This window comes from Quercus robur, chromosome 11 (assembly GCF_932294415.1).
Source record: "Quercus robur chromosome 11, dhQueRobu3.1, whole genome shotgun sequence".
Lineage (NCBI taxonomy): Eukaryota > Viridiplantae > Streptophyta > Magnoliopsida > Fagales > Fagaceae > Quercus > Quercus robur.
In genome coordinates, this window is record NC_065544.1 from 29,440,884 (window position 1) to 29,456,024 (window position 15,141).

The following is a 15,141-nucleotide window of genomic DNA, read 5'->3' on the forward strand; positions in this document are numbered from 1 at the left end:
TTTGCTAAGAATGAAATTCTCATTAACTTGCTTAATGATACACGGGATTGATCCTTATATAAAATCAGAGGCTAAGTAACTAACTTAACAACTATAACAGCTTCTTAACAGAAAAACTAAAAGCTCACACGTGCACAGTCACATGGATCATTAAACTATTTAGAAGACTAACTAAACTACACACAATTTAAGCTAGACAATACATAGACTAAAACTACAAGTAGCTTAGCCATGTACATCTTCACTGATCTGCTCTGCCTCTTCTTGCCCTGAGTCTTGATGCTTTGACCTCTGATAGGGCTAGATGACTAAGCATCGTGGTTTTCTGATTTACTAGTTGAAGATGTTGATGCAATACTTGGAAGGGTATTAAAGGTTGTCAAAGGCAACTTTGGTTCGAGAATGGGTAATGTAACTTCAAAATCAAGCACATGAATGGCTTTTCTTATGGACGGTCTGGCATTGTAATCTGGATGAGCACACCAAAGTCCAACAACCATCAACCGTTCCATTTGCAGCTCATCAAAATCTCCACCCAATCTAGGGTCAGCTGCCTTAAGAAGATTCCTTGCTCCATAAAGCTCCCAAAGCCACTCTAACATAATAATTTCATCTTGTTTTGCATCGGGTTCAGCTGGTTTTCTTCCACAGGCTATCTCCAATACTACAATCCCAAAACTATATACATCTGTTTCCTTGCTGGCCCTGCCCGACATAATACATTCAGGGGCCAGATAACCCCAGGTCCCGGCCAAAGCTGTGGTTTGTGATCCTTTTACATGGTCCACGAGTCTAGCTAAGCCAAAATCCCCAAGCTTTGCATTTAAATTTGAATCCAACAAGATGTTGCTTGACTTTATGTCCCTATGCAACACGCATTGTTCCCATTCTTCATGCAAGTATTGCAGTGCTGATGCTAGGCCTCGAGCAATATTGTACCTCTCCACCCATGTTAACAAGCTTCTACCTTTGAAAAGATGCAAATCTAAGCTGCCATTTGACATGAACTCATAAATTAGAAGAAGATCATTTTGCTCGTGGCACCAACCAATTAGTTGCACCAAGTTTCTATGCCTGAGTCGACCAATAATCCTCACCTCAGATATATACTCCTTTATCCCTTGTGCAGACCCTCCTGAAACTCTCTTAATAGCAACATAGGAATTTATGACCTTTAAATATCCTTTATAAACCCGACCAAACCCTCCTTGTCCAAGCTTATTTTCCTCTGCAAAGTTGCTCGTTGCAGAAACTAATTCGTTGTAAGAAAACTTCTTTGGTCCAATACCTCGTTCGAATTCATCATCCATTGAAAGATTAAGGCCAAGCTCCTCTTCTTTTTCTCCTTTCCCTTCACGACACTTTTTCCTATACACAAAGCAAACCAACACCAAACCAATAATTAAAATGCACGCACCTAAACTCAGGCCCACCACCAATTTTGTCTTTGGGTCATCTTTATTCTTCTCCACAGAAGGTGCTGGCGATTGCGGAATCGTAGAAGGTGCTGGCGATTGCTGAATCGTAGAAGGTGATGTGGATTCAAAAGCCCAAGTGGAAAGAATATGCAACTCAGAAACCAATCCTGTCGAAGCTGAGAACCCAAATTCAACATATTCTGGTAAATGATCTGTCAAATTAATTACAAAAGAAAGGTGCTGTTGAATAGTGGTGTTCTTGAAACCAGTTAAGGTAACGCTTAAATTTTGCGTACTAGCATCGTAATTGATTCTTGCACTATATGTTCTATTCTCCTTAATAGTACAATACCATGGTGTAGAGATCTTAGACGTCATGCTGTTGATATCGATACCAACGTGTTCACGAACTGAATTCAGTTCATCATATTCATCATTTCGAAATGTATCAAACTCCACCGCAACAAATTTATTTTCAGCCAGGAAATTGAGGTCTTTCATTTGACCGCTGCTCAAAAGGCCGAGGCCGGTGCCATCTGTTGGACTAGGACGGGGGTAATTTGGGGTTGAGAGGAAGAACGTGATCCCATCTGAATAGCTGTCTTTACCTTGAGAATCGATGATGAAGGAGAAGTTGGAAGTGAAGCTGGCCACATTTCCTGATTTCTCGTCCCAAAGATGCATCGGCTCTGAATATATGGCTCGACCCCAGTTGTCCACTTCATCTGGCGTGAGTTGGATCACTGAACCTGATATCGTAGCGTTTCCTGTTCGGATTATAGGTTTTGTTTGACTGAAATCGGTGTAGTTGAAGAATATCTGAGTTGCACAAGGGTTTATGAGCAAGAGGAAAATGCTTATTAACAAGTAGATGATACTGAGCTTCTGTGCCTGGAAAACCATGGCTAGGGAAAGTGGGTTTGGAGCTAAAAGGTTTGCCAAATTGTTATCAAATATGATAAGGATGGACGGCTACGACATCAATCTGAGATACCATCCATCTCCAAAATTATTGACTCAACTACAAGTCAATATTATACTGCTCATTTTATTTCTATTCCTATTTCCATTACTTATAATAAAAGGTCCAGTTAATATATACTTTAAGGTATATACTAATTATTTATTTTAATAATTCTTTTATGAAAAATTCGCAAAATTAACAAAACTTTGGCGAATCCATATTAAAAAGAGCGAAGAGGTAGCATGAATAGTGTTTTGGGCGGTTTAAAAATTTTGGTGAGTCCGTTTATATGCACTGTTTGATGCTTTTGGAGCACCCACACTAGGGGTGTGTTTGGATAGAACTTATTTTGCTGAAACTGAAAACTGAAAACTGAAAACACTGTAACAAAATAATTTTTAAATGTGTGAATAGTGCTGTGGGACCCATTTTTAATGAAAAAAATTGATAAAAAATGAAATTTGTGAGTCCGTGAACAGTGCATATGTGCACTGTTCACGGCAGAAAGTCCACTTTTGCGGTTACTGTTCATTGAACAGTAACCGCAATACTCAAAACGCGTGAAAACAAAACAAAAAAAAAAAAAAAAAAAAAAAAAAAAAAAGAAAAAAAAAAGAGGAAAACGCAGCAAAGAAACGTGACGTGAATACAAACACACACTTGGAGTGCGTTTGGATTTGGCTGAAAGTTCGCTGCGTTTGCATTTTGTCTTTTTTTTTTTTTTTTTTTTTTTTTTTCACGCGTTTTGGAGCGTTTTGGGTGTTGCGGTTACTGTTCATGCACTGTTCAATGAACAGTAGCCGCAAACTTTGACTTTTCAAATTTTTTTGGACCAATTTCAGCACATCGTGTACTGTTCACGGACTCACAAATTTCACTTTTTAGCAACTTTTTCATTAAAAATGGGTCCCACGATACTATTCACACATTTAAAAATTATTTCGCTACAGTGTTTTTCAGTTTTCAGTTTCAGTTTTCAGTTTTTCAGTTTTTTAGTGTGTGTTTGTATTCATGTCCACGTTTCTTTGCTGCGTTTTCCTCCTTTTTTTTTTTTTTTTTTTTTTATGTTTTCACGTGTTTTGAGTATTGCGGTTACTGTTCATTGAACAGTAACCGCAAAAGTGGACTTTCTGCCGTGAACAGTGCATATATGCACTGTTCACGGACCCACAAATTTCATTTTTTATCAATTTTTTCATTAAAAATGGGTCCCACAGCACTATTCACACATTTAAAAATTATTTTGCTACAGTGTTTTCAGTTTTCAGTTTTCAGTTTCAGCAAAATAAGTTCTATCCAAACACACCCTAGATGTGGGATATGTGCCAAATGCTAAATATTTGGCACATATCCTACACCAAACCCAATTTTAGCCCATTTAGTAGATGTGGGATATTGTTTTATTTTTGCAACATTGAACAGTACCGTGGCAAATTTGCCACGGTATGGAAGATATGTGGTATATTATTTGTTGTTTGTTTATTGTGTTGATGACTAGTAAATATTATTTTAATGTGTAGTAAATATTATTTTAATGTATAGAATTGAATTATAAAACATCTGATAAATGAGATGTTGTAAAATGATGTAGTAAAATAATAAAGTAGACATTTGATATGATAAAATGGCATAATTTTTGGAACATCTACGGATGCTCTAAGCAACTCTATTTAGCCAAAACTTATGGTTCTGAACTATACACTATACATCCTTCAGAGTTCGGACAATAGAGAGGAGCTACTCTTTTAGAAAACAGGAGAAAGAGGAGGCCTGCTTTACCTGCTCCGCTATAAATCAACTATATTGGCCAAGACTTGACAACGAAAACCTTAGGTAGTCTAGACTACCTAAAATGCGCCCCACAATTGCTCCTAGTATGTTGTCTCCTTACTCCAAACTCCATACGGCAAATAAGTATTCTTGGCGAAACCTAGACGCAATTATTTCTTGTCAAATGTCAAATGCGTTTGCAGCGCCAATTCAAACGAGTGGGGATTTTGTTTGATTTTATTTGGCCAACAAATATCCCTCTCTATCTCTCAACTTTTACACTGTGTTTGGTTGGGGGAATTTAGGGAGGATAAAACTATAGGAAAAAAAATATAGTGGAAAACAGTGTTTTTCATTGTTTGGCAAATGATAGAAAATATTGAGGATGGAAAATTCGGGAGAAAATTTTCTCTTCCGGGCCCGCAAATCTCATCCTCCCAAATCAGGAGGAAAAGTAATGAGAGAAAAGTGCTCTCATAAGTCTTTTACCATAATGCCCTCTCCCACTAACCTCAACCATGACTTTCTCACCTACACCACCTGATGACTTTTTCCCACAAATCTTTATTACTTTTTTGCCTATTCTTTATCTTACCTTCACAGTAGACCGTGGTCCAAGTTCTTCTTCTTTCTTCTTTTTTTATTTTTTATTTTTTATTTATTTAACGTGACCTATTGTTTCTTGTTCTCATTATACTCCTCATTCATCTATTGTAATTTTTACATTATAATAATATAAATTTATATATACATAATTGTAGGGGTAAAATTCTCAAGTCAAACAATGGGCCTTGGGCCCTATACAGAGTCCAACTATGACCAAAGGGAGAAATGGGCCGCCAAAACAAATGCTAGCCCAACCCTAATAAGTCCAAACTTATTTAAAGGAGACATTCGAGGAGGAGTGTCTCCTCGGACGAGCCAAATACAAGCCCAACGTGCAGCCTATCCATAATAAGGAGTCATTCCAAACAAATATTGGTAATAAGGATAAGTCCCAAAAAGCAGGAAGAAAGAAGAAAAGATGAGACGTCCAGGGGGCAGCTACAACTGCCGCATTAAATGCAGAGAAGCTACTTTCCCAGCTGCATTAATGTGGAGAAGACAGGCGAACAGTGTTACATTGGCCAATGCAACTCACAGAAAGATAAGGTGGATGTCCGATGGGACAAGCATTCAAGTGTGGGTCTAGATGGTTAACAAGTGTAAGGTTCTTATCAATCTAAGGAGGCTATATAAGAGAAGGAAATCTCCATGAAAAAGGGATCGGAAAATTTAGAGGGAAAAGAGAGAGAGAGAGAGATTAAAGAATTCTGTAGTCTGTAATCAGAGCAAAAGGTGCACTCATACGTCTTCTCAGACCGGTATCCTGTGGACATAAATGAAATATTCTCACGTTCAGACCGTTGCATGGCATACAACTAATTAACGTTCACTTCGTCCAGCCCTAGTTCTGTAACCCGCTCTCTACAAATTTATTGTCTAGGGTCTTTTAGGCCAGAACCACTTACTTGCTGGGCCTGGGCCCCAAAATCCGCCCCTACAATAATGTAGTAAATTTTTATATTATTTAGTAAGTATAAATAAATCTATTTCTTACATATTATGTAACAATTGTATAATAGTCAATTTATATAAATTATATTTTCCATCCTTCTCTTTTTCTCTCCAACCAAACAAAAGAATTTTTCACCCTCCCACTTTTCAACCCTTCCAACCAAACACACAAGAGGGAAAACTAAATATTTTTCATCTTCCCACTTTTCCACTCCTCCAACCAAACAAAGCCTTAGTCTAAGTTTGACATTATTATTAATTGATTAATTGATTCATCATTCAAATATGTGGGACTTTAAAAGATTTAGACAATACAATTTACTGTGGTATTATAAATATGTTCACCTTGTTGTAAAAAATAAAATAAAATGGAGAATTAATAAGAGGATTTGGCAAGATAGTGCAATTGACAGCTAGACACGAACTCTTGCTCCAACCAGCCACAAAAGAAGGATCTGGTTTGATCTCCCCTGCCCTCTCTCAAAACTGAACTCTAATTTTCTCTCCTCTCAATCAGTTCATCTAGGACTGGGATTTGGTAATTTTTGTTGAATGTGTCTTTCACATGAGTTCAAAGGTTAGTTTTAACAGTATAATAACAAATGTAGTGAGTTAGCACATTTGTATAGGTCAGGTATTAAATTAGCTAAATTAAAAGTTTATGGGTGTTATAGTAATTACACCAAAATTGAGGGAGTATAGCTTCTTTCTTCAAAAATTATTGACTTGGTCAATAGCATATTGCTGAAGTTACTTTTGCAGCTGCCAGGTAACTAGGTAATGAAAAATTACCAAAAATTATTTGATTTTTTTTTTTTTGGGTGGCGTGACTTTTTTCCACTGGATTTTGTCCCTTTCGGTCCAGCTAAATACAGGTGTGTACTTTCGGTGTAAAATGCAGAAGAGGTAGAACGAAATCCGAAAGACTTTTATTGGGAGAAACTTACAGTGAGTTGTTGTATCACATAAATAATTTTGATTTTGAAGGTAGAATGAAGATAACTTCATGTTTTGATTTTGGCTAGAGTTTCATACTAATAACGTGTTGTAAAATAATGGAAATATCAAGAAAAAAGAAAGATTTATGAGAATGAAAAAATATAAATAGAACTCAAGTGGTCATCCGAAGTCCGAACTATAGCTTGGTAGCAGTATATAGAGGTTTTAGATTTAAAACAAAGTGAAAATTGTGTTATAAATAGTGTAGTGAAAACATGAACTCATGGTGCCAAAAAAAAAAAAAAAAAAAGTGTTTGATACCATGTGATATTATAGAATAGACAGCATAGAATTTCCTTGAGCAGAAGAAGTCAATCTCCATGTAATTGGTAGAAATCCTCAATTGCTTGAAATTTGGTCACAAGAAGGTAATTAGCCATGTGATTGTAGCCCATTTTATTGATAGCGGATTTTGGACAGCTTTATTTGTGAATCTGTGTTCATCGAACCATTATTGTTGTCTTATGCTGGTTTTAAATTTTTGTTAATGTGAATGCATTTTCATTTGCCAAATTTTAAGGAAGTCAGAAATATGCAAGGTTAACAATTTTTAAACTATTTTCATAATGAAAAAAAAGGGTCGTTTGAGAAAAAAGTAAATCTAATGTCGTTGCATTCTTTACATAATTTGTCGTATGTACCTTATTTATGTGAGACAAGTTCCAAGTTGGTATAAGAAAATAATAATGGAAGTCAGTCAAATTGCTACTAATTATTAATCTTATCTTAATTCATCAAAAATAATAATAATAATCTTATCTTAAAGCTATGCGATGGAATAAAATAAAGTTGTCCGATGGCGATGGCGATTAGATTTGTGTCCAAGGGGAGTGTTTCTGGCGACTACCATTTTTTTAATGCTCTTCAATAATCCACCATTAGACTAGCTTTATATCATCTTCTACCTTTATATCACTATATATAACCCCTCATAAATGTTCATTTATCATCAAAAGAAACCAAACATGATGATGTTTAAGATTTCACTAGCAATTGTTTGTGTCATTGGCTTAGCCACGGTCCATGTCTCCCTTGCCCAAAACTCACCACAAGACTACCTCAATGCTCACAACGCAGCTCGTGCACAGGTTGGTGTTGGACCCATGAGATGGGATGCAAAAGTAGCTTCTTATGCCCGGAACTACGTTGAGAAACTTAAAGGTAGCTGCAAACTTGTGCATTCAGGAGGACCTTATGGTGAGAACCTAGCATGGGGTAGCCGTGACCTTTCGGGCACAGCCGCTGTGAACATGTGGGTAGGAGAGAAGCCCAAGTATGACTACAACTCTAACTCATGTGTTGGTGGTGAGTGCCGCCACTATACACAGGTTGTTTGGAGCAGCTCAGTGCGTTTGGGGTGTGCTAAAGTTCGATGCAACAATGGTGGCACCATTATTAGTTGCAACTATGACCCCCCAGGCAACTATGTCAATCAGCGTCCCTATCTAAGAGTTATTCAAGAAGTTCTAGGCATATATAATGCTTAGGAGATATATATATATATATATATTGGTTAATAATAAGTGGATATGATCCAAGTTGTTCCCATCTTGTGAACTATGTAATCACTCGTGTATAATAATAAAAATGAGACAAAAGTTTATTGCTGCTTGACCAATGAATACATTTCTTGTAGCAAGCTTATTTGTGTTGTCATACTGAAGAGAATTAATACTAGTAATTGGATTTATTTAATTGTAATTTTTTTTTGTTTTTCGTTCTTATCCTCTCGAGTGGCATTCTAAACGCACCGGCATGACTATCATGAATATAGCTTCATCTTCTTCAGAGACAGACAGAGGCATTACTTCAATCTTGCTCTTCAAAGGCCAGCGTCAATGCTCCACCTTGACAAATCTAAAATCCAACTACTCTTAATCCCACACTTGGTGACAAGCCTGCATTACGAGGCTTGGCACTTCCATCTAGATATGAATGTATAAACAATATGGTAATCATTAGTTAATAAATAACAATATATACGTACGTTGTTAATATGTTTCTCTCCTTAGCTGTCCACATGAATTTCTTTAGTTGTGGTTTTTGTTTTCTCCCAAAAGTGGATCATTTGGCAGGATATATTATCCGGTAGGGAGTTAAATGTCAAAAACTAGTTTGAAAAACTCATGCAAATATACTGGCTAAATTACAATTTGCACTCCTTAATTTTATCCAAAATTAAATCAAATCACTTAACTTTTTGTTTATTTACTATACTAGTCATATAACTTTCATTTATTTTTAATTTAGTCATTTAATCTATTTCCGTTTGACGGGTTGCCGTTAAGTGTCTCAAACCACATAGTTTTGGTATTTTTGTTCATTTCCAATTATATTGCTCTTAACTTAAGAAATAAAGTATGAAAAATAGGGTTAATGGAATTGGAGAGATTAATTTGAACCTTTGATTGTTTCAGTGAGAAACACACAAAAAATATCAATTCATCTACAAGATTTTAGGTAATTACAAATTTAAAAAAAAAAAAAATATGTGGAAATTACAATTGTTAATAAAAAAAAAATGTAAAGCATTCCTTTTACCAGGGCAATTATGCATTGCTTGCAACCAGGTGAATAAGTACCATAGAGAATAGACTAGATTTTAGAATGACAAGCTTAATTAGCCAGGAAATATAATATATATATATATATATATCATGTGTCCCTTACTTTTCTTCAACAGTTAAGGAATATCCGAACTATTGATGCTATGTCTTTGTCTTTGTCTCCTTTCATCTTTAATCTTTTGATATTTCTCTTTTGTCCTTAATTGACCCTTGCGTCACAACTTACACGTATGTTGGTAATAGCCGCCCGCTAAATCCAATATGGGACCATTGTATTGACCACATGTTCCATCTCGTTGAAATGTCAAAAGATATCTTTAATTACTGTTTTTTTTTTGGGTGCAAAGAGAAATTTTGTATAAAGGAAAACAGATTATAGGATCATACCGTTCATACGGTTGTAGCATGGACACTTCTCTATAATCTTTAATTACTGTTGACGTAGCTATCCATATACAATCATATATATTATTTGCATGGTTTTAAAAATCGGACCGGACCGGACCGGCCGGACCAACTAGTTCAACTGAGAATCGACCATCAATCCGGTCCGGTTACGAGTAAAAACCAAAAATAACTTAAAAACCGGAGAAATTAGAAAACCAGACGATTCAATCAAAAAAAGGGAACCGGCATGGTTGAACCGATTAATGACTGGTTGGGTTTTTTTGACTTTTTCCAACCTAAAACTATGTCATTTTGGGCAAAACCTAAATACTAACCCTAAGCCTAAGCCTAAAGTCCTAAACACACTCTGCCTCACTCACGCCTCATCTCAAACTCACTCACGCATGCGTCTCTCGCCTCATCTCAGACTCACTCACGCATGCGTCTAAATCAATGAATCTCACTCAACTCAAGCTCACGCCTCACAGTCTCTAAATCAGTGAATCTCTCAAATTTTTTTTCCTTCTCACCCTCTCAGCATCTCGGTCTCGGTCAAGCCCTCTATGCTCCGCTCTCTGCTTCTCGGCTTCATCAGGTATTGGTTCTTTTCTTTTGATTTTGATTTTGATTACTTGATTCTCTTTCTTTCATTTGATCATTTTTTTTTTCCAGCTTCATCTCAAATTCTCCATTCATGTTCTTGGCTTTATCTTAGGTTCTCCGTTTCATGACTTCACTAGTAAGTGGTAACTTCTACCAATTATTAGTTTACAATAGCATTTTAGTTTATTTTGTGATTTTGTGTATGCTGTGGATTTGATTTACAAAGCATTATTGTTGTGAAATATAGTTTATAGAGTATTATACTATTGTTTGTGTATGTTGTCTTGATGAATTTATTTGTTGATCAAATGGTTGCTGATGTTGTGTTGATGAATTTATTTGCTAATAAAATGGTTAGTTTATAACAATTCTTTACCTAGTTACATATTTTAATTAGACTATTTACGATTTATAAGAAATGGTTATTAGAATCGTTATTTCATTTATTGTTTTTTGGTTTTGGAATTTATATAGATATGGACAATGAAGTGATTGAGGATGATGATGACATCAATTTGGAATCATTTGGTGATGAACTTGATGCTCCTCCCGGATTTAGAGATAAAAATCATCCTATTCAAGTTGAAGATGAAGAAGATGAGGATGATGATAATGATGCTAGTGGTGGAGCATTTGGTTCATATGATGATATTGATTTCAATTTTCTTCTAGACAAATAAGACTTTTGTTATTAAATGAACCTTAAAACTTAGTAGTTGTTTATTTGAAATTTTAAAACTTATTTGCTATTTGCCATTTGGATGTAAATGTAGTGACTAATGAACTTATTTATTTGGTTTTGTTGAAAGCTTATTATGTTAAGGTCCTTAAGGATGATTGTTTTGTAATGTTATTACTTTATATATTAAGGAAACATATTTATTACTATTGGTTAGTTAGTTTTAGTATATTAAAAATTTATTAATTATTTATATAATTTAAATAAATAATAATTATATTATTTATGACATCACCGGTTCGACCATTGGGGTCCGACCAAAAAACCAGTAATTAGCTTCTTCGCCGGTTCTTTCACCGTACAGGTTTTTAAAACCTTAATTATTTGTAAAAACTCAATTTCAACTATAATTATAAAATTATAAAATCTTGTTTTGAAAATATGATTATAAAAGCTCACACGTGCACAGTCACATGCATCACTAAACTATTTAGAAGACTAACTAAACTACACACAATTTAAGCTATATACAATACATAGACTAAAACTACAAGTAGCTTAGCCATGTACAACTACACTGATCTGCTCTGCCTCTTCTTGCCCTGAGTCTTGATGCTTTGACCTCTGATAGGGCTAGATGACTAAGCATCGTGGTTTTCTGATTTACTAGTTGAAGATGTTGATGCAGAACTTGGAAGGGTAAGAAAGGCTGTCAAAGGCAACTTTGGCTCGAGAATGGGTAATGTAACTTCAAAATCAAGCACATGAATGGCTTTTCTTATTGACGGTCTGGCATTGTAATCTGGATGAGCACACCAAAGTCCAACAACCATCAACCATTCCATTTGCGTCTGATCAAAATCTCCACCCAATCTAGGGTCAGCTGCCTTAAGAAGATCCCTTGCTCCATAAAGCTCCCAAAGCCACTCTAACATAATAATTTCATCTTGTTTTGCATTGGGTTCAGCTGGTTTTCTTCCACAGACTATCTCCAATACTACAATCCCGAAACTATATACATCTGTCTCCTTGCTAGCCCTGCCCGACATAATACATTCAGGGGCCAAATAACCCCAGGTCCCGGCCAAAGCTGTGGTTTGTGATCCTTTTACATGGTCCACGAGTCTAGCTAAGCCAAAATCCCCAAGCTTTGTATTTAACTTTGAATCTAACAAGATGTTGCTTGACTTTATGTCCCTATGCAACACGCATTGTTCCCATTCTTCATGCAAGTATTGCAGTGCTGATGCTAGGCCTCGAGCAATATTGTACCTCTCAACCCATGTTAACAAGCTTTTACCTTTGAAAAGGTGCAAATCTAAGCTGCCATTTGACATGAACTCATAAATTAGAAGAAGTTCATCTTTCTCGTGGCACCAACCAATTAGTTTCACCAAATTCCTATGCCTGAGTCGACCAATAATCCTCACCTCAGATATATACTCCTTTATCCCTTGTACAGATCCCCCTGAAACTCTCTTAATAGCAACATAGGAATTTATGGCCTTTAAATATCCTTTATAAACCCGACCAAACCCTCCTTGTCCAAGCTTATTTTCCTCTGCAAAGTTGCTCGTTGCAGAAACTAACTCGTTGTAAGAAAACTTCTTTGGTCCAATACCTCGTTCGAATACATCATCCATTGAAAGATCAAAGCCAAACTCCTCTTCTTTTTCTCCTTTCCCTTCACGACACTTTTTCCTATACACAAAGCAAACCAACAGCAAACCAATAATAAAAATGCATGCACCTAAACTCAGGCCCACCACCAATTTTGTCTTTGGCTCATCTTTATTCTTCTCCACAGAAGGTGCTGGCGATTGCTGAATCGTAGAAGGTGCTGTCGATTCAGAAGACCAAGTGGAAAGAATATGCAACTCAGAAATCAATCCTGTCGAAGCTGAGAACCCAAATTCAACCGATTCTGGTAAATGATCTGTCAAATTAATTACCAAAGAAAGGTGCTGTTGAATAGTGGTGTTATCATAATTGAAACCAGTGAAGGTAACGCTTAAATTTTGCGTACTAGAATCGTAATTGATACTTGCACTATATGTTCTATTCTCCTTAATAATACAATACCATGGTGTAGAGATCTGAGACATCATGTTGTTGATATTGATACCAACATGTTCACTAACTGAATTCGGCAGATCAAATTCTACATTTTGAAATGTATCAAACTCCAATGCAACAAATTTATTTGCAGCCAGGAACATGGGTTGTCCCATTTGATTGCGGCTCACAAGGCCGAGGCCGGCGCCATCTGTTGGTCTAGGAGCAGGGAAATTTGGGGTTGAGAGGAAGAACGTGATCCCATCTGAATATCTGTCTTTACCTTGAGAATCGATGATGAAGGAGAAGTTGGAAGTGAAGCTGGCCAATTTTCCTGATTTCTCGTCCCAAAGATGCATCTGCTTTGAATATGTGGCTCGACCCCAGTTGTCCACTTCATCTGGCGTGAGTTGGATCCCTGAACCTGATATCGTAGCGTTTCCTGTTGGGATTATAGTTTTGTTTTTGATTGTTTGACTGAAATCGGTGTAGTTGAAGAATATCTGAGTTGCACAAGGGTTTATGAGCAAGAGGAAAATGCTTATTAACAAGTAGATGATACGGAGCTTCGGTGCCTGGAAAACCATGGCTAGAGGTTTGCCAATTGTTATCAAATAAGATAGGAATTGGACGGCTACGACATCAACCTGATATACCATCCTTCTTCAAAATTATTGACTCAACTACAAGTCAATATATATTATACTGCTTATTTTATTTCTATTTCTATATATATATATATATATATATAGATACATAGATATATTTTTTTTGAAGTTCTATTTCTATTTATATTACTTATATTAAAAGGGTCCAGTTCTTTCTCAACCAAAAAAAAAAGTCAGTTAATGTAAAACCTTAAAAAATGTATTAGTTATTTATTTTATGAATATTTAATGAAAAGAGCGAAGAGGTCGTATTAAGAGTGTCTTGGCCGGTATAAAAATTTTGGCGAGTCCATTTTTATACGCACTATTTGATGCTTTTGCTAAACAACACTATTTAGCCAAACCTTATGGTTTTGAACTATACAATATACATCCTTTACAGCTCTATTTAGCCAAAGTTCGATGCAACAATGGTGGCACCATTATTAGTTGCAAGTTGCAACTATGACCCCCCCGGCAACTATGTCAATCAGCATCCCTATCTAAGAGTTATTCAAGAAGTTCTAGGCATATATAATGCTTAGGATATATATATATATATATATATTTGGTCAATAATAAGTGGATATGATCCAAGTTGTTCCCATCTTGAGAACTAGGTAATCACTCTTGGGTATAATAATAAAAATGAGACAAAAGTTTATTGCTGCTTGACCAATGAATACATTTCTTGTAGCAAGCTTATTGTGTTGTCATACTGAAAAGAATTAATACTAGTAATTGGATTTATTTAATTGTAATTTTTTTGTTTTTCGTTCTTATCCTCTCGAGTGGCATTCTAAACGCACCGGCATGACTATCATGAATTGCTTCATCTTCTTCAGAGACAGACAAAGGCATTACTTCAATCTTGCTCTTCAAAGACCAGCGTCAATGCTCTACCTTGACAAATCTAAAATCCAACTACTCTTATTGCCACACTTGGTGACAAGCCTGCATTACGAGGCTTGGCACTTCCATCTAGATATGAATGTATAAACAATATGGTAATCATTACTTCATTAGTTAATAAATAACAATATATACGTTGTCAATATGTTTCTCTCCTTTGCTGTCCACATGAACTTCTTTAGTTGTGGTTTCTGTTTTCTCCCAAAAGTGGATCATTTGGCAGGATATATTGTCCAGTAGGGAGTTAAATGTCAAAAACTAGTTTGAAAAACTTATGCATACTGGCTAAATTACAAGTTGCACTCTTTAATTTTGTCCAAAATTAAATCAATTCACTTAACTTTTTGTTCATTTACTATATCAGTCATATAACTTTCATTTATTTTCAATTTAGTCATTTAATCTATTTCCGTTTGATGGGTTGCCGTTAAGTGTCTCAAAGACTTAAACCACATAGTTTTGGTAGTTTTGATCATTTCCAATTATATTGCTCTTAACTTAAGAAAAAAAGTATGAAAAATAGGGTTAATGGAATTGGAGAGATTAATTTGAACCTTTGATTGTTTCAGTGAGAAACACCAAA

General features: G+C 35.7%; 2 protein-coding genes across 6 annotated transcripts in view; one reads left to right on the forward strand and one right to left on the reverse strand.

Annotated features, from left to right (window-relative positions):
* The window catches only part of LOC126705607 (L-type lectin-domain containing receptor kinase IX.1-like), a 96,760-nt gene continuing 81,619 nt past the window's right edge, over nt 1-15,141 (reverse strand). Inside the window, exons 2-3 of one of the 5 annotated variants that reach the window (XM_050404697.1) lie at nt 12,695-12,905; nt 1-1,417 (exon numbers count right to left, since the gene is read on the reverse strand). In XM_050404697.1, coding sequence (XP_050260654.1) covers nt 309-1,417; nt 12,695-12,905 — 1,320 coding nt within the window. In that variant the 3' untranslated portion in view covers nt 1-308. Of the gene's footprint in view, nt 1,418-11,566; nt 12,906-15,141 lie in introns of all 5 variants that reach the window. The other 4 variants (XM_050404696.1, XM_050404695.1, XM_050404699.1 and 1 more) reach the window with 4 other exon arrangements.
* On the forward strand, nt 7,618-8,330 carry LOC126705613 (pathogenesis-related protein 1-like). Its single transcript, XM_050404705.1, has one exon. The coding sequence runs from the start codon at nt 7,644-7,646 to the stop codon at nt 8,193-8,195; it is 552 nt and encodes a 183-aa protein (XP_050260662.1). The 5' UTR covers nt 7,618-7,643; the 3' UTR covers nt 8,196-8,330.